General features: G+C 40.9%; 1 protein-coding gene across 2 annotated transcripts in view; it reads left to right on the forward strand.

Moving 5' to 3' along the window:
• Positions 1–18,974, forward strand: part of LOC129741781 (protein glass) — a 46,489-nt gene that overhangs the window by 11,300 nt on the left and 16,215 nt on the right. The window contains exons 2-3 of one of the 2 annotated variants that reach the window (XM_055733596.1): positions 4,855–5,099; positions 15,333–15,478. In XM_055733596.1, the coding sequence (XP_055589571.1) occupies positions 4,992–5,099; positions 15,333–15,478 (254 nt within the window). In that variant the 5' untranslated portion in view covers positions 4,855–4,991. Of the gene's footprint in view, positions 1–4,854; positions 5,100–5,402; positions 5,635–15,332; positions 15,479–18,974 lie in introns of those variants that run through there. The other variant, XM_055733661.1, reaches the window with a different exon arrangement.

Raw genomic sequence — 18,974 nt, forward strand, 5'->3', positions numbered from 1 at the left:
TTAGCTGGGCCATCAGATGTCTCCAACCACACTAAAGAGAACTGTTGTCATAAAAAAAAAACTATAGGAAAAAATAAAATAGCTTTAGTCAGTTTTAAACAGGTCGTATGAGATACTTGGCATGTTCCAACAAAATCGCTGTTGGTGTTCCGTATAACACATTCGCCATATTGCATAATGAAGAAATTTCTTAAAACTTATTCACTTTTGCCTTCAAAGTTGCTAGAAGTACTAAATTTTGAACAATGGGATGCAAAAGTGATACTTGAAAGTAACCCGCTTTCAAATGTCTAGGACGGTGGTTTTCAAAGTGGTCCCAACCGCTTCCAAATTTTTGTTACAGTATCTCAAAAACTTTTTTTCTTAAAATGTATTTAAAATGATTTTTTAAATTGTCACAGATTTTGTATACGCTCTACATGTTGTACTTGTTTTATAAGATATACATCTGTTAAATTTTCTTCTAACTTTTCTATCCATCTTTATCAATTTTTAATTCTGATATGATTTCTCCAAAAATATACATTTTTACCGATATGGCGGAAATAAAATTTACAAAAACTTGCATTTTTCTTTCGAAAGAAAGCTAATGGTTTTGAACGAGGAGTAAGCCATGACTTTTGGGCAACGCACGCGTTTTTGTTTTCGTCCATAATTTGTTTAATTAAATTACAATAAAACTAAAAATTTTAGATTAAAAAGGCGAAAAGCACTACGATACCTGAAAAGAATTCCAAATGATGATCCTAGAAAACAACAGGCACTCTCAGAATTCAAGACAGCCCGTTCACTAGCCAGAGCCGTAGTTCGCACCGCCAAAGCCAACAGCTGGCAGAAATTCACAGAAGAGGTTCATCCAAACACCCCAACCAATGTTCTCTGGAACAAAATAAAAATACTCAACGGCGAACACCGAAGCAATCCCTTCCATCTTCTCCTGAACCAGAAATACATAAACGACCCTTCCACCCTAGCCAACTCCTTCTGCTCCCACTTTGCATCCATATCATCTCCCTCAAACACCACTATGCTACCTTTGCCAACAAACCCATCCCTGAACGAAAGGATCTATAACACCAACTTCTCTTTCGACGAACTTGAGGCAGCTTTGAGGAAAGTCAAGGGCCTCTCAGCCGGCCCCGACGATATTGGTTACCCCTTTTTAAAAAACCTATCACTCACCGGCAAAACAACGCTTCTCCATATCTTCAATAAAATCTGGATAAATGGCACTTTCCCCAACTGCTGGAAACTGGGTCTAGTCATCCCTATAGTAAAGCCTAAACAAGATCCTCACCTCCTGGATAGCTACAGACCCATTACTTTGCTGGCCTGCACTGGCAAGATAATGGAACGAATGGTAAACCGACGACTCCACGCCATTCTCGAAGGACAGTCTCTGCTAGATCATCGCCAATATGCCTTTCGTAGTGGTCGATCCACCGACGACTATTTTCAAGAATTAGAAATGCTTCTTGATTCACCCTCCCAAAGGAACTACCATACAGAGTGTGCCTCGCTCGACCTGTCTAAAGCATTCGACCGTGTCGACAGAGTCGCTATCATAAATCAACTGAACGAATGGGGAATAGTAGGAAGGATAATGCACTACATAACCGACTTTCTATCAGACCGCAGCATCCAAGTCCTCGTAAACGGCACACGCTCCGAAAAAATAACAGTCCACGGAGGGGTCCCTCAAGGATCAGTGATAGCCCCCACCCTATTCCTCATCGCAATCAACTCCATCTTCCAAAAAATCCCGCCAAACATACAAGCACTGGTCTACGCAGACGACATTCTGCTCATATCAACATCAGCCTTTCCCAAGACTACCAGGAAAAGACTCCAAGAAGCCTTGACCGAAATAGCAAACTGGGCACCCACTGTGGGCTTCCAGTTCTCACCCAGTAAATCCTGCCTCCTACATATCGGTCCAAATCGAAGAAAACTCAAGAAATTGCCCGACCTCACCATCAACAACCAAATAATACCACTGACCCGCTCCACCCGCCTACTTGGTATTTGGATGGATGACCGACTAAACTTCAATCTTCATCTGAACCAGATTCGAAAGAATGCCAAAGCTAAGTTATCCATCCTTCAAATCCTAGCCAACAAAACCAGCCAGGCCCACAGAGACTCTCTCTTTCGCTTCCTCCACGGTTGGTTTCTTCCTTCAATCCTACACGGGCTGGGCCTACTCAGCCGAGCTAGTTCAGAAATCATCAACAAATTGGAACCTCTGTACAATAGCTGCATACGAATCATTGGCTCCGCTTTCTGCACCAGCCCAATCAGTTCACTGATGGCTGAGAGCGGCCAAACCCCATTCCAATACACAATCGCTAAACTTCTATCATCAAAAGCCGTGCGTTGGCTCTCAAATGGGGGCTCCAGCGAATACCAAATGGTTGCTAGAACGAACACCCTCCTCTCCAACCTGACGGGCCCAGACCAGAACCTCGTATTAGTTTCTGGAACGATAAAACTCCCACAGTAAATTTAAGCCTGATGCGAGTTATTAAAAAAATGATCCCCCAACAATCATTCAAGCCCACTTTAGACAGCTGGTGGAACATAAATTTGGCCACCTCCCTCACGCATACACAGATGGTTCCAAAACCAACAACGGCCGAGTCGGGAGCGGCGTATACAATGGTAACAACAATCTAAGCCTACCTATCCCATCGCAATGTTCGATCTTCAGCTCCGAGGCGTTCGCAATACTAAAAGCAGCTGAAACATACGATCCAAAAACTGTCATCTTCAGCGATTCGGCCAGTGTGCTCTCCGCCTTGTCACACGGCAACATTAAACACCCTTGGCTACCAACCATCACCAAAATAGCTCTCCAAAAGCAAATCACCCTTTGCTGGGTACCGGGGCATGCCGGAATCCCCGGTAACGAAGCCGCCGATCGACTTGCAGCTGCAGCCACGCTTTCGGATCCCCCGCCGATAGCCATTCCTCAACAAGATGCCCTCAACTTCATAAGAAGATCTCTACAAGAATCCTGGGACATCGAATGGAACTCCAATCTCCATGCAAAGTTGCGTGAAATAAAAAACTCCACGGTCAAATGGACAGACAGACCGACCCAAAATGAAAGAAGGGCTCTTACCCGCCTCCGTATCGGCCACACTCGCCTCACACACGAACATCTTTTAACTAAAAGCCACCCTCCAATCTGCCCATGCTGCGACACAGAAATCACCATCAAACACATCTTGGTTACATGTCCTCAATACCATCTTATCAGACAGACCTGCCGTCTTGCAACAAGCCTAAGGGAAATTTTAAGTAACTGCCCGGAAGAAGAGACCAAGGTTCTGGCTTTCCTTCGGAAAGCCAAACTTTTGCATAAAGTCTGAACTAAAAACCACCCCAATGACCCTAATGGGTTAAGCACCATTTTCATCGAGGAAGAATGACCTAAATGGGTTAAACTCCTATCAAAAACAAAAAAAAAAAAAAAAAAAAAAATTTTAGAACTAAACAGTGATAGAAATGATAGGAAAATGATAGATTAAGTGACTGGTGGTAGTTCCCGGAATAATTCGTGTTTTGTTTCGGCATGCTGAATCCTGGTTGGGAGACTTCGGAAGGAATTTCAAAGACAGCTGGTCCATACTAGAGGAAGAGGTTTCTAGTCGAAAACTTCCAAGACTTATTTGGTGAGATCCAACCTTTTCCATTATATTAAACGTTATTAGTGTATTATTTTCCTAATACACAATGTCATTAGATTAGTGTAGCTATTTTCAAATTATGCTGTAGGTATAGACGTCATCCATATGAAGCGTTTGGTAGGGAACTCCACGCTTTATTCCTCCCCTTGCTCCAGAATCTTTTGCGGATTTTTCCACATGGTTGGCCTGGCCGTAGTTATCTCTGCAATGCATGTTTTATGTAACAGAGATAACGTTGAAAAGAAAAATGAAGGACGCAAGTCTTTTCATTTTCCAGGATGCTTACACGTTTTGGTTATGTTGGTAAAAGAATAAGAAGAAGAAGAAAGAAAGAAAGCTAATGGTTTTGAACGATCCATCTTTGAGCTCGAAAATTTTTTCAAGAGGAGGCGGTGAGTGAAAAAAGTTTGAAAACCACTGGTCTAGTATTTATTTAGCAATAAAACGCAGCCGTCTATCAGAATTTTAATAAGACGTTTGTGGACATATGCGATAAAGTTTTTTTTTTTGAAAACTCGACACTTCGAAAATTGATTTGAAGCTTTTGAACGGCGCGATAGATGGCAATATTTCAAGTCAATTTTGTACTTATATCTATACGAGAGTTTTTTTTGAAGATTTTTCGGTCGAGCTTGTGCGTCTGTTCTCTGTGCTCATAGCAACAAAACACATGGATACTTGATGACCCAAAAGGTATCGGAAAAACGTATAGGAGCCGAAAGTTACCAATTCACACTTAAATATTTCGTCTATACATTTGGCAAATGTTCGGTACAATTTTCCCGCATGTTAGACACCCCATTTAGTCGATCTATTTTATTTTAATTCCTTTTATTCTTATTTTTTAGGGTTTACAGGGTGAAACCAATTAAAATTTAGTACTAAGTACTGGTATGTAGTTCAAGAGCGGAGCCGGTGTCGAGTCAAATAAACGTTAAACGTGTATTGAATAAACTGTAAATTGCAACGAAATTCGTCGAAGCACTACAGAAAATAACGAATTTCCATTTTACAGGAATTTCAGTTGCTTTTCTTCATAGAAGTGAATGTAACAGTTGCCTTTATAATCAACTGATCTGATAATTTGCTATGTTATGTATTGTTGTCGATTTCCCATTTTGATCAATGTTAAAACTTTGCTGTTTTTCCATCTGTTTTTCAGATTCCGCATTCTTCGGTAGGGGAAAACTCCTGCAGCTATAGCAACGCGAGAAAGAATTATCATCATTCCCCGTTCCACCTTCCTACCCCACCTTCGCAACCGCCCTAGCAACGCGCTGGTGTTTCGAGGGTGGAGCTATGTATATATCATGCAGTGCCAGCACCGGTAGCACAACTCCCATGGAACCGGAAACGGGATACGTTCCGAACAATCCCCTGTTCGGAATTCCCCTCGACAGTCCGCAGGTATGTACGTCTGTGTGTGTACGCTGAGAATTTTCGCCGTATTACCATGGCAATAAGCGCTTAGAATCTATGGCCGAAATAGAGAGGGTGTTGCTACTTCAGCAATAGGGGATGGTTTTCTGGGGAGGGTGAACACAGTAGGGAAAGTCCAAGGTGAAAATTATGAAACGTTACAGCATCATCCGCAGCATCCTCTTCCGGGCGTGGACGGTGATGATTTCAGTCTCGTTTTTCCCTCCGGTTGTAACGGTTTGACGCAATCCTTCTTTGGTTCATACATAATTGCGGACAAAGAAAGTTCTGGTGAGAGTGAAAGTTTCTTCGGGGAACATAGTTCAACTCTAGTATACCATCATTGGTGAAGCAGAATATTTGAAACACCTATGCGGATTAAACAAGTGTGTTCCCAAATTCTATACCGGAGTTAATAGTACATTTATTAGATCAAGTATCGTTAATACTGTTGCCATCATCTGTAGTGTAGTGTTACGATAATAAGTTCGCACTCGGCTAAGTCAAGGATTATACAACTGAGGTGAACATTTGTGGCAGTGATCGTTTTTTTCTATCAATTTACAAATCAAAAATAAAATAAGAGACATTTCACAACTCAAATATGGGAACCAATTATACTAAAATAGCTTTTTAGAACTTCGAGTGACACACCTACATGTGTTGTAGTGAAATAGACGTTAAAAATATTTATATCCTAAGTACCATAAACTACGTGCACGTGGCCTCAGGCGAAGAAATATGTAGATTAACATTACTCTATTGTCCTGTGCAACATTTCTGAGGTCTTTTCCTGGAAACAACTGCTCTCTTCGCTCGTTTTAAAGAGTTTATAACCTTGTGGGGTTACCTGTCCAATTTCAACAATATTATCATTTTTTATTGAAAATTGGATTTCGTGCAATGTTTTGCTTTTTTTGTACTGGATTTTCATCCTCTGGGATGGTTCATCCCTAGCAATGTATTGTATGGCATATTCACTAGACTAGTTCACTTTTCAGCTTTTTTCGCAGATCAAAGCCAGACTTATATGGATTGTTTCATGCATTTTCAAATATTTCTGCGAAATTTGAGATCTACTGAACTAATTTCTGTTCTGCGCAATGAGTTTTTGTGAAAAAGGTCCATTTTTCTTGAACCTGTTAATATTAAATGATAATTTTAGAATGCATGGTGGTTGATATTATTAGCAATTTTATGGATCTGTTTAAGATGATCGTTCAAAACAAACCGAAAAAATTTAAAAAATCACAAACTACCAACTTGTACAGAAATTTTACTTACAAGTTGAAGGTTTGAAATCTGCAGTAAATCCGAAAAAAATATTTTTCACAAAATCTTTTCTTGTTAATATAGCCCTGTTTATTATCAATCGTTTGATGTTTAAAATTTAATTATCGTAAGAATAGGAGCAAAAGTTATTCAAATATTAATGCATTAGTTTTCTGTCGCGTACATACCTTGTGCGACAATTCACCTTGCGAACCAACACAACTCAACAAATCCAACTAGATGCACCTGTAAGCTTCACTTCGTTGATGACGTGCGTGAATAGAAGTTTGGGATCAGAGAAGAAAGACGAATACTTTTGCGATAGCTACCAACGTGGTTTTTGATAAAGTTTCTTAGTCAGTTTGTTTAAAAGTAAGATTTAATAAGATTCTCTTATGTGGTTAAACTATACGAGTTGAACTCGCCAGGGATTTGTGAACCACTGTAGGTATAATTATTGTACTGTGAGACGGGATGATAGAACCGTAAATTTATTCTAGGTTAGAATCGTTCCTACATCCACGCATTGAATGCGACCGGTGCAATCTGGACTTGATCCAGTGACCACTTGAGCGAATCGAGGTAATAATACACCTGTAAAAAAAGAAACATTAAATTAATCCTTGAAATAATTTGAAATTATAGGCCACTCAAAAGTGGAAATCAGCTCTTATTCTGGGTAAAATAGCATTGAAGCGACCACTAAACCCACAAACGTAAGTCCTTCTAAAGGCTTTTCTATTATTATAAAAAACTAACGTTTAAATTGTATCCACCAGGATTTTTTTAACCGATAATAAATCGCGTTACGAAAACGGAAATTGTTTTTTTGGTTGCCTTCGCAACATATTAAAAAAATCGTTTACCGGAAAAGAGCAAGATGGCACCCGGTAATGGAAAGAGGAATAAATCGAAGAAACACAACTGCGCCGTATGTAAATCCGCCGATAACAGCAGAATGGTGCAATGCGATCATTGCAAAAGCTGGAATCACTTTGACTGCGTAGGTGTTTCCCAGGATGTCGAAAATCGCCCATGGAGCTGCCAAGCCTGTACCGGAGAAAATCCAACGCTGAAACCGAGCAGCAATGCGCGTGCCAGTCAGAGTACGAGTACTCAAGAAGTGATTGACGTGGAGCAAGAAGATGACGATTCTTCTATATATTCGAAAGCCAGCCAGCAGTCGGGAAATTCGGAAGCGGTCAAACTACAATTACAGCTACTCGAAGAAGAGCAGCGGTTAGAGCAAAAGTACCTGCAAAAGCGATTTGAAATCCTTATGAAAGCGGCTGGCGGTGCTCCCCCGGAAAAGATATCGATCTCACATCCAGGGGCTCCAGCTCACCACTCTTCTCCATACGATGTCGCTCCTCCAGAAACGCATCGCCACAGCTTCGACCCGTTGCTCCTCAATCGTAGTCAAGTCGCAGCACGCCAAGCCATCCCTAAAGAACTGCCATCGTTCAACGGTGATCCGGAGGAATGGCCATTGTTCTTGGCTACATTCGAGAATACCACAAGAATGTGTGGTTACACGTCCGAAGAAAATCTCACACGCCTACAACGTTGCTTAGGAGGAAAAGCAAGGGAATCCGTTTGCAGTCAATTGATGCATCCGTCGAACTTAAACAGCATAATTTCTACGTTGAAAATGCTGTACGGTCGTCCAGAAATAATCGTGCGAACGTTGATCCAGAAAATCCAAGTTTTGCCAGCGCCAAAGGCAGAAAAATTGCAAACTTTAGTAGATTTTGCCATTGAAGTACGGAATTTGGTAGCCACAGTTAAAGCTTGTAAGCTCGATGACCATCTATACAACGTAACCCTGCTTCAAGAGTTGGTAGACCGTCTACCCCCAATGATAAAACTAACTTGGGCGGTTTATCGCCAAAATATGGAACGGGTTACTTTGCATGACTTCAATGAGTGGTTGTATAAATTAGGAGAGGCAGCAAGCACAGTTACGGTCACACTTCCCATTGGTGTTCCCGATAAGTCTAGAAGGCATCGTAAAGAAGACGGATATTTGCACGCGCACCGTGAGTCATCCCCAGAGCAAAATGTAAAGTCTATTCCGAATCAACATAAGAAACCAACCCCCGCGAGTTACTGCACAATCTGTTCGGATGAGTGTCAGTCAGTAGAAAAGTGTCAAGTTTTCCTAGAAATGGATAAGGCCTCCAGGTGGACCGCTGTGCGAGAGGGTAGCCTGTGTCGACGATGCTTGAAAAAACATAGTGGATTTTGCCGACGGAACACACCATGCGGTGTACAGGGATGCACATGCAAACACCATTATCTGCTCCATAACGACCGCTCCAACCAAACAATGGTACCGAAATCAACGACCACTCCAGATGATTCTCGAAAAGATTTCACCAACGTTCATCTTAATAAACACAGTAGCACCGTGGATCAAGTTTTGTTCCGCTATGTACCTGTAACACTACACAACAACGGAACCCGAATTCGAACGCATGCCTTTCTAGACGATGGCTCGTCTTTGACACTCCTTGAGGAAGATTTGGCTCAGGAATTACGTTTGGAAGGACCTTCTAGTCCACTGTGTTTGTATTGGACCGCAGGTACCAGTCGGTATGAGGATGCATCACGGCTAGTGTCAGTTCAAATATCAGGTATTCGGAATGAACAAAAATTACTTCGGCTTTCGGATGTTCATACAGTTAAGCAGCTCAAACTTCCTCCACAGTCACTCGACTTCAATCAGCTAGTCTTGCAACATCACTACCTATCCGGCCTGCCGGTTGACTCATACCTAAACGTACGACCCGGGCTATTAATTGGTTTGAACAACATAAGAGCGAGTCACGTTTTGGATAGCAGAGAAGGTGTAGAAGGCGAACCCGTAGCATCGAAAACGCGTTTAGGCTGGTCTGTCTTTGGCAGAACCAGTTCAACAAAACCATCAGCACTTTATGCATCTCATTCGAGTTTCCATAATTGTTCTACCGACGATTCACTTGGTGGTTTACAAAATGCGGTAAAAAATTTCTTTTCCCTCGAAAATTTGGGAATAGTTGAACTGAAAAAGTTGCCCATGTCTAGAGAAGATGAACGCGCCCTGGAAATGATGGAATCTTCAATGACATTTCGAAACGGACGCTATCAAATGAGTTTACTCTGGAAGTACGATGATGTTCGTTTGCCGGACAGCCGTGGTATGGCGCTTAGGCGTTACGATTGTTTGAAGCGCAGAATAGCACGAGATACTAAACTCGCGGACGCACTGAAGGTAAAAATGCAAGACTACGTTGAAAAAGGATACGCCCGTAAATTGGGTCCTGCTGAGATTGAAACTCACCGAGCCCGAGTGTGGTACTTACCGATTTTTCCGGTGTTCAATCCAAATAAACCCGGTTAGTTAAGGATCGTTTGGGATGCAGCAGCGGCAGCCAATGGAACCTCTTTAAATTCCGTTCTGATGAAAGGTCCCGATCAATTAACAGAATTGCCTGGAGTTCTATTTAAGTTTCGGGAGCACCTGGTGGCAGTAGGAGGTGACATCCGCGAGATGTTCCACCAGGTGCTCATGAATGAAGACGACCAACATTGTCAGAGGTTTTTTTGGTGCGATGACAACAACCAGACTTACCCCGACACGTACATGCTGCAGGTTATGTCATTCGGAGCAACATGCTCTCCCAGTTGCGCTCAGTTCGTCAAGAACAAACACGCTGATCGTTTTCAAACAACTTACCCCAAAGCAGTAGCGGTAATCAAAAGTAGCCATTACGTCGACGATATGTTTTTTTCCGTGGAAACCGAAGAGGAAGCCACAAAATTGGCGAAACAAGTGCATCTCATTCACTCGGAAGCTGGGTTCGAAATGCGGAACTGGATTTCGAATTCTGCCTACGTTCTTGAGTCCCTGGGTGCTGAGCTGGTTCCAGAAAAAAACATGGATATTGCAACTGATATCGCTGGGGAGAAGGTCCTTGTAATGTGGTGGTCAACCACATTAGACGTATTCTCGTACAAAATCTTTACCAAGAGGAACATTGAAATTCTACAAGGTGGCAAACGTCCTTCTAAACGAGAACTCCTTAGTACTCTAATGTCCATTTATGATCCTTTAGGACTAATCGCACACTTTTTAATGTTTTTAAAAATCCTGCTTCAGGATGTCTGGAGATCCGGCATTGATTGGAACGATCCAATTGGTGATAAAGAGTACGAAAAATGGAAAACCTGGCTACAATTTCTTCCAACACTCGAAACGTTAAAAATTCCCCGATGCTATCGGCTCCAAACATCTGAACGATCCAGCAATAGAATACAACTGCATACATTTGTGGATGCGAGCGAGAACGGTTTCGCTGCTGTCAGCTACTTTCGGTTCGAAGAGAATGGCAACGTGGAGTGCTCATTGATCGGAGCGAAAAGTCGTGTCGCTCCTTTGAAATTTCTATCGATACCCCGTTCCGAACTGCAAGCAGCTATCATAGGTTCACGCTTGGCAAAAAGCATCGAAAAAGGTCACAGCTATAAAATTTCAAGAAGATTCTTCTGGACGGATGCTCGCGATGTTTTATGCTGGCTGAATTCCGATCATCGGCGTTATTCCATGTTTGTCGCTAATCGCGTAAGTGAACTTCTAGAAGATACAAATGTTGCCGAGTGGAAGTGGGTTCCCACTAAGCTAAATGTTGCGGACGAGGCCACAAAGTGGAAGCGCGCTCCTAGTCTTGAAGATTCCAGCCAATGGTTCTGTGGGCCACGATATCTACTGCTACCTGAAGAAAAATGGCCAATCATGCCGGAACTCGCAACTACGAATGAAGAACTGCGTCCCAGTGTACTGCATCATAGCTGTAGTGATGTCAAGTGGATCATACCGCCTACTAGATACTCAAACTGGAGTAAATTGCTACGAATGACAGCATACATTCAACGGTTTCCTTCTAATATTCGAAAAACATGTTATATTGGACCCGTAAACTCTGAAGAGCTGCAAGTTGCCTCGAATTATTTGATTCAAAATGCACAACGCGAGGTTTTTGCTGACGAATGGGGTATCCTGAAGGTTGATGGCAAAATCCCGAAATCGAGTTCATTATACAAAATTGAACCATATTTGGATGAGTCCAGCATAATGCGTGTACGCGGTCGTTTGAGTGCATGTGAATTCTTGGATGAATCAGGTAAGCACCCAATTATACTCCCTAGAAAACACCGCGTTACATTATTGATAATTCTTGGCATCCACGAAAAATACCATCATCAAATGCACCAAGCAGTTATAAATGAAATACGAACTAAGTTCTATATTCCTAAAATTCGATCAGCCTATTATCATGTTAGACAGTATTGCCAATTTTGCAAAAACCAATCTGCGAAACCAAAACCGCCTCGTATGGCCGACCTTCCTTCAACTCGCCTTGCCGCGTATACCCGGCCATTTTCTTACATGGGGGTTGACTATTTCGGTCCAATGGAAGTCTCTGTTGGACGACGTGTAGAAAAACGATGGGGCGTTTTGGCAACATGCCTGACGACTCGTGGTGTACATATCGAGGTTGCCCACACACTTAATACCGCTTCATGTATCATGGCCATTCGGAATATTATTGCTAGACGTGGCACTCCAATAGAAATAATAAGCGACTGTGGCACTAATTTCGTAGGTGCTAGCAAGGAGCTGAAACAGGCATATGCAAATGTAAATCAGGAACAGATGATTATTGCGTTCACTTCTGCAGACACAAAATGGTCATTCAATCCTCCGGCCTCTCCCCATATGGGCGGAAGCTGGGAACGGCTTATCCAGACTGTGAAGAGGGTGTTGGCAAACGTCCTTCCAAAGCAACGTCTTCCAAGTGATGAAATATTGCGAAACGCACTTATAGAAATTGAGAATATTCTCAATTCGAGGCCGCTGACTTACGTGCCAGTTGATGATGAAGCCTCCCCGGCGCTGACACCAAACAGTTTTCTTCAAAGCTCTTCTTCTGGATGCAAACCGTTAATACTAAACGACGACACCGGAATGGCTGTTCGTAAGGCTTGGATGACTTCTCAAATTATAGCCAACTCCTTCTGGAAACGTTTTGTAGCAGAATATCTTCCGGAGATAACCCGTAGAACAAAATGGATTACATCTACCGATCCTTTGAAGATTGGTGACATCGTTGTAGTAGCTGATCCAAATTCACCTAGGAACTGCTGGCCTAAAGGGCGCATCATCGCAACCAACCCATCGACTGATGGGCAAATTCGTTCAGCGGTTGTACAAACTGTAGGTGGGATCCTGACGAGACCAGCGGTAAAGTTAGCGGTGTTGGACGTCGGTGCAAACGGTAATGACGTGGACCAGGGTCCACCCACTGCGGGGGAGTGTCGCGTACATACCTTGTGCGACAATTCACCTTGCGAACCAACACAACTCAACAAATCCAACTAGATGCACCTGTAAGCTTCACTTCGTTGATGACGTGCGTGAATAGAAGTTTGGGATCAGAGAAGAAAGACGAATACTTTTGCGATAGCTACCAACGTGGTTTTTGATAAAGTTTCTTAGTCAGTTTGTTTAAAAGTAAGATTTAATAAGATTCTCTTAAGTGGTTAAACTATACGAGTTGAACTCGCCAGGGATTTGTGAACCACTGTAGGTATGATTATTGTACTGTGAGACGGGATGATAGAACCGTAAATTTATTCTAGGTTAGAATCGTTCCTACATCCACGCATTGAATGCGACCGGTGCAATCTGGACTTGATCCAGTGACCACTTGAGCGAATCGAGGTAATAATACACCTGTAAAAAAAGAAACATTAAATTAATCCTTGAAATAATTTGAAATTATAGGCCACTCAAAAGTGGAAATCAGCTCTTATTCTGGGTAAAATAGCATTGAAGCGACCACTAAACCCACAAACGTAAGTCCTTCTAAAGGCTTTTCTATTATTATAAAAAACTAACGTTTAAATTGTACCCACCAGGATTTTTTTAACCGATAATAAATCGCGTTACGAAAACGGAAATTGTTTTTTTGGTTGCCTTCGCAACAGTTTTCAAATCATAATTATGTTCCTATTGAAGTTTTAGCTTCAAGCAACCTGAAAAACGTGGCACCTTGCATACAACTTGATCAAAGCGCGCGCTTTTTTTAACTCCCGGCCCAGTCATGGGGTACTAGATTGAATAAAATATCTTTGCTTGTGTACAAGTTGGTGTGGAGAAAACTTGATTGAAAAATATTTTATCAATTCCAATTTGTTGCAAACATCTGTAAATAACTTGACCGCTATATATCCAATTTGTATGTTTATTACATCAAAAGAAAGGTAATAAAGAGGGCTAGCTTTTTAAAAAAAGCTTTTGCGAAAAATATTTTTTTCTTATTTACTGCAGATTTTTAACTTTCAACTCGTAAGTAAAATTTCTGTACAAGTTGGTAGTTTATGATTTTTTTTAATTTATTCGGTTTGTTTTGAACGATCATCTAAAACAGATCCATAATACTGCTGATAATATCAACCTACATGCATCCTAAAATTATCGTTTCAGATTCAAAGGGGCTTGCTAGTACTCTCATAAGATTTTTTTTAAAGAAAAATGGACTTTTTTCACAAAAACTCATTGCACAGAACAGAAATTAGTTCAATAGATTTCAAATTTGGCAGAAATACTTGAAAATGCCTTAGGAGCAACCCATATGAGTCCGGCTTTGATTTGCAAAAAAAGCTGAAAAGTGAACTAGTCTAATACAGCGGTGTTTAAACTCGCCTCGGAAAGAATCATTCGGCTGATTTTTTCCGAGTTTAACTTGTTGTGTGCAGATTGATTTTATCTTCGTTCCAATCATGACGTGATTGCACACAAAACGAAGAGAACAGTTCCGAGTTGATGTTTTCCCCTCCTCGCAGGAATAAAATCACACCAATGAAACAACAGAACGAAGCTTACCGTACACGAATGCTCACGAGCGATCGTTGCCCGACGGACCGAGTTAACATTCCTCGCACCCTTCTCTCGCTCGTTTCCCGTTCCCTTGTATCTATCACTTTTAGCCACGCCCCCATGCGTTGTCCGATTGATGTGTTCGGCTGCCGAACGAAAACGATTTTTTCTTTAATTCGCTGAACTGTTCGTTTGCTTCGTTGATGTTTCCCCCGATTGCTGTTTACTCCTGCCGAGTTTACCCGAAGCTTACTTCCTGATGCTTTCCGAGTTGAACTTTAGATAGCATCATTGCAGATTGAGTTTAACGAAATAAAATCGTTCTGCAAAGAAGGGCAAAGTGCGAGTATGTAGACTCGCGATTTTAACATCTCTGGTCTAATATTCACTCCTGGATAGAATTGTGTAAAATTTTAGATCGTCAATATAAGGCCCGTTCAACAGGCAATTGAAATCGATTTCGGGAAAGGAAAAAAATACAAGGAATAACGATGCAAAATGCGACCGTCGAAAATAAACGCGACTGCACTCGAGCAAGGCCAACTTAGCTCTCCAATTCACGGTGATTAATCTTAATTAAAAAAAATAATAAAAATTTGCGTCCCAAACATTTCTCCTAATAAGTTTTATGACTACATTTCGGCGCTTAACGCTTGACTCCGTGATGACGTCACGTTACGTCACAATCGCTCTTAAACAACTGTATGAATGCAACGAACTAATACTGAAGCTTATGATTGTCCCCAACTATCACCGTTAAGCTAAAAAGGAAGAAACAGTCTTCTCATACAGATTCCAACATTCGTGTTCAAATTGCTGAAACTTTCCATTGATGATAACGAATTCGATATCGAAAACTTTCCAGACTACGCGTATTTCACAAAACACAACTTTCAAATAATTATTCAGGTCCCCAGGAATTCTGTGAATTGAGGTTCAATTGCCGGTCATGTTTTGTTTTAAAATAATTGTATCGTTTGTAAATAAATATAACCTCACTGAACATTCCAATGCCGTTCCCGTTCCAGGAATGTCCATCGTCCTGCGGCGGGAGCGGTTGTCCTAGCTGCCAGGAGGCAGGCAGCGCCATCGCCCTTCCCCTTCCCGGGCTTCTGCACGGATCGGATTACGTGTCGGACTGCGGAAACTGTCTCGACCACAACGGTGCTCTCGGGTAAGTACCTACAAATGTATGCAGTCATTATTTTTTGAACCTAGTAGTTATTATTGGACAATCAATATTGTGGATATTTGTTGTGTTTTTAAAGCTCCTCACTTTTAAAACTGGAATAAAGATTTGAATTCTAATTTGTAGCCAGAATATCGACAATCGATGAACGCTATAGGAGCGGATCTGTTTTGGACGATAACACGTATGTCCGAGTAAGTGATTAATGATAAATTGTTAATCATTTTAAATATGTTTTATGCTTTCCTATTCAATTTTGGTTCCTTGAAAAAGAATACATAGTATTTGAAACGTTGGATGAAGCACAAATAAAAGTATTTTAATACTTTATCGATAAGACCGAAAAGCCATTACATAACCTCAAAGCTCAAGAACTGATTTCGAAAGTTTAAGGCAAACCACCTTACTTATCAAGTATTTTTCAATTGGATTTTGAAATTGAAAAAGATGCTGGTTATACAGCTCAATCGGCAGGGCACTTGCCTGCTGAGGTGATGTCAGTTCAAGCCCAAGATCGAACTCAGTAGTGTATCGGATTAGTTTTTCAATGAGTGCCTCAAATACTCCATCCAAAGACAACATTTTTCAACAGAAGGTGGACTAGAAAAGATTATTGAAAACAAAAAGGACAGTGAGAAAAAAACTAATCAATAGTCATATAAAGGGTGATATGGTCAAAATTTGGTCAAGGGAAAACGCGTGTAAATCGGTGAAATCGTTTATTTAAAAATCAAATTAAATTTCTTTTTTAAGTTTAATTAGTATAAAATTTAGGAAAAATATTCAGTTAGGCTTCCGCTTTTCCAAATCCGAATTGCCGGGCCTTACGCTTAACCACTGCCATCAGATTTTGTACAGCCACCTTGTCCACCTTCTTCGCCGCAGAAAGCCAGTTTGCCTTGAACTGCTGCTCGTCCTTAGCAGTTTTTTTGGTCGTCTTTAGGTTCCGCTTGAAAATAGCCCAATATTTCTCAATTGGGCGGAGTTCTGGCGTGTTGGGAGGGTTCTTGTCCTTGAGAACCACCTGCACATTGTTGGCGGCGTACCACTCCATGGCCTTTTTACCGTAATGGCAAGATGCCAAATCCAGCCAAAACAGTACGGAACAACCGTATTTCTTTAGGAAAGGCAGCAGACGTTTATTCAAACACTCTTTCACGTAAATTTCTTGGTTGACAGTCCCGGAAGCTATGAAAATGCTGCTTTTCAAGCCACAGGTACAGATGGCTTGCCAAACCAGATATTTCTTCGCAAAATTTGACAGTTTCATGTGCTTGAAAATATCTGCTACCTTTCCCCTTCCTTTTGCCGTATAAAACTCCTGTCCCGGAAGCTGCTTGTAGTCGGCTTTGACGTAGGTTTCGCCGTCCATTACCACGCAGTCAAACTTTGTCAGCATCGTCGTGTACAGCCTCCGGGATCGCGCTTTGGCCGTCGTATTTTGTTTATCATCGCGATTCGGAGTCACTACCTTCTTGTAAGTCGATAGTCCGGCTCGTTTTTCGGCTCGATGCACGGTTGTAGACGATACACCCAGCTTATTTGCGGCATCTCGGAGACAGAGGTTAGGGTTTCGCTTGAAACTACCGGCAACTCTCTTTGTCGTCTCAGCGGCTTCCGGTTTTCGATTTCCCCCCGATCTAGACTTCCTGGCTGTCGACAAACGTTCCCCAAACACTTTAATTACATTTGTAACGGTTGATTTGGCAACTTTTAGCGATTTTGCCAGCTTTGCGTGCGAGTAGCTCGGATTTTCGCGATGCGCGAGCAAAATTTTGATACGCTGCTCTTCTTCCTTGGACGGCATTTTGACAACTGAAGAGTGAATTCCAAAATCAAAATAGGAGCAACATTCTACACACTCACACCTTCAAAATGAGGGGTGTTCAGGTTTTTTAAATGCAAAATTGAAAGAAATACGTCAAGTTGATATTGACCAAATTTTGACCGTATCATCCTTTAGTGCATTCTAGTGCAATGTAGAGAAGTTTTGAATTTTAAATGAGGGTCGGAGCCATCAGGGGTCATAACCACATGGCCAGAAAGTCATGTGATTATGAATAGACTTTCAATCTTTAACCCCGGGATTGCCCGGTTTTATCCGAGTTTGCCCGGATATTTGATGCAAAATTTCGAGAATGTCCGGTCCGGCCCGATTGCCCGAATATCGTAAAAAAAGTCCGGATATTGGCCGGATTTTTTCACAATTTTCTCAAAAAAACCAAAAAAAAATCAAAGTTTTTTTTTGGTTTTTTCTTTGCTTTTATATATAATAACACCAAAATTTTGCCCGGTTTTTTTATTTGAAAAATTGAAATCCATGCCCGGATTTTGCCTGGTTTTTTTAAAAAAATGCCCGGAATTGCTAGGCCCGGATGGGAGTGGAAAAAATTCTGGCAACCTTAGTTTAGGGTAGGGTAATATTGATAATATTGATATTGCTCTTTCAGACTTATTTTGGATTTTCTCAACTCTTCCTGAAGAAGAAGAAGCACTACCGCAAACGTCAAACATGGAAACCGAACTTTGAAACTGAAATAAATCTTCAGAACACTTTCAAGCGTTTTTTTACTAAGACAAACATCATGTTTCAGAATCAATCCTGATTTTTCAGAAACATTTCAAACCATTTAAATGTTTACTGAACATGGTAACGTTCTGATTAGAACATTGTTTACCTATTTAAAGAACTTTTGGTATATGGTAAACTTGATTGAAACTTCAATCAGAAGGAAGAAGAAAAAAGAATGCAGAGCTTATTTCGAATTGTTTTTCTCCGCATTTTTATACACAAAATCGAAGGATTAACATACAATATAATGAATTTTTCTTTCAAACTTTGAATTTGTTGCAAATTTTTGCGTTCGGAACAAATAGTCAAAAACTCATATTATTCTTTTGTCTGTTTTATTCAGATGTTTATTCACCCTCATCTTATTTCCTACACATCATTTAAATAACGATTTAAATAACGACTGAAAAATCTTGAGCGATGAATTATCCCTGCAGATAAAAATCCCCAAAAAAACGACTGAAAAATGTTGATGGCATGCAACTTTAAAAATTACGTAGTATTTTTATCATGTTTATTCAAAAATTGTTTTATGAAAAAAAAAATCCTGAAACCGTGATTAATTATTTAAATATTAAGTAAAAACCAATAACTTTAAACAGCTTTAGGCTGCAACAAATATCAATTTCTTCTTTTGTCACGCCCCCCCCCCCCCCCTTCGAAATTTCAAAAAACCCGAAGGGGGAAATAAATAAAGTTTGAAGTAATTTATGTAAATTTCGATAAAAAATTCCAATATCTGAAAGATTAAAAGACCAAAAAACAAATTTAAGATGATGGAAGTTATTTCACCTTTTGTTTTCTTGACTGGATTGAATTATTCGATAAAAAATTACTTGATTTAGAAGTTTCGTGCATCGATATAGTATGCCTTTTTTTGCATACAAGCTTCCGTGCAACTTATTCCAA

Source organism: Uranotaenia lowii, chromosome 1, assembly GCF_029784155.1.
Source record: "Uranotaenia lowii strain MFRU-FL chromosome 1, ASM2978415v1, whole genome shotgun sequence".
Taxonomy (NCBI): Eukaryota; Metazoa; Arthropoda; class Insecta; order Diptera; family Culicidae; genus Uranotaenia; species Uranotaenia lowii.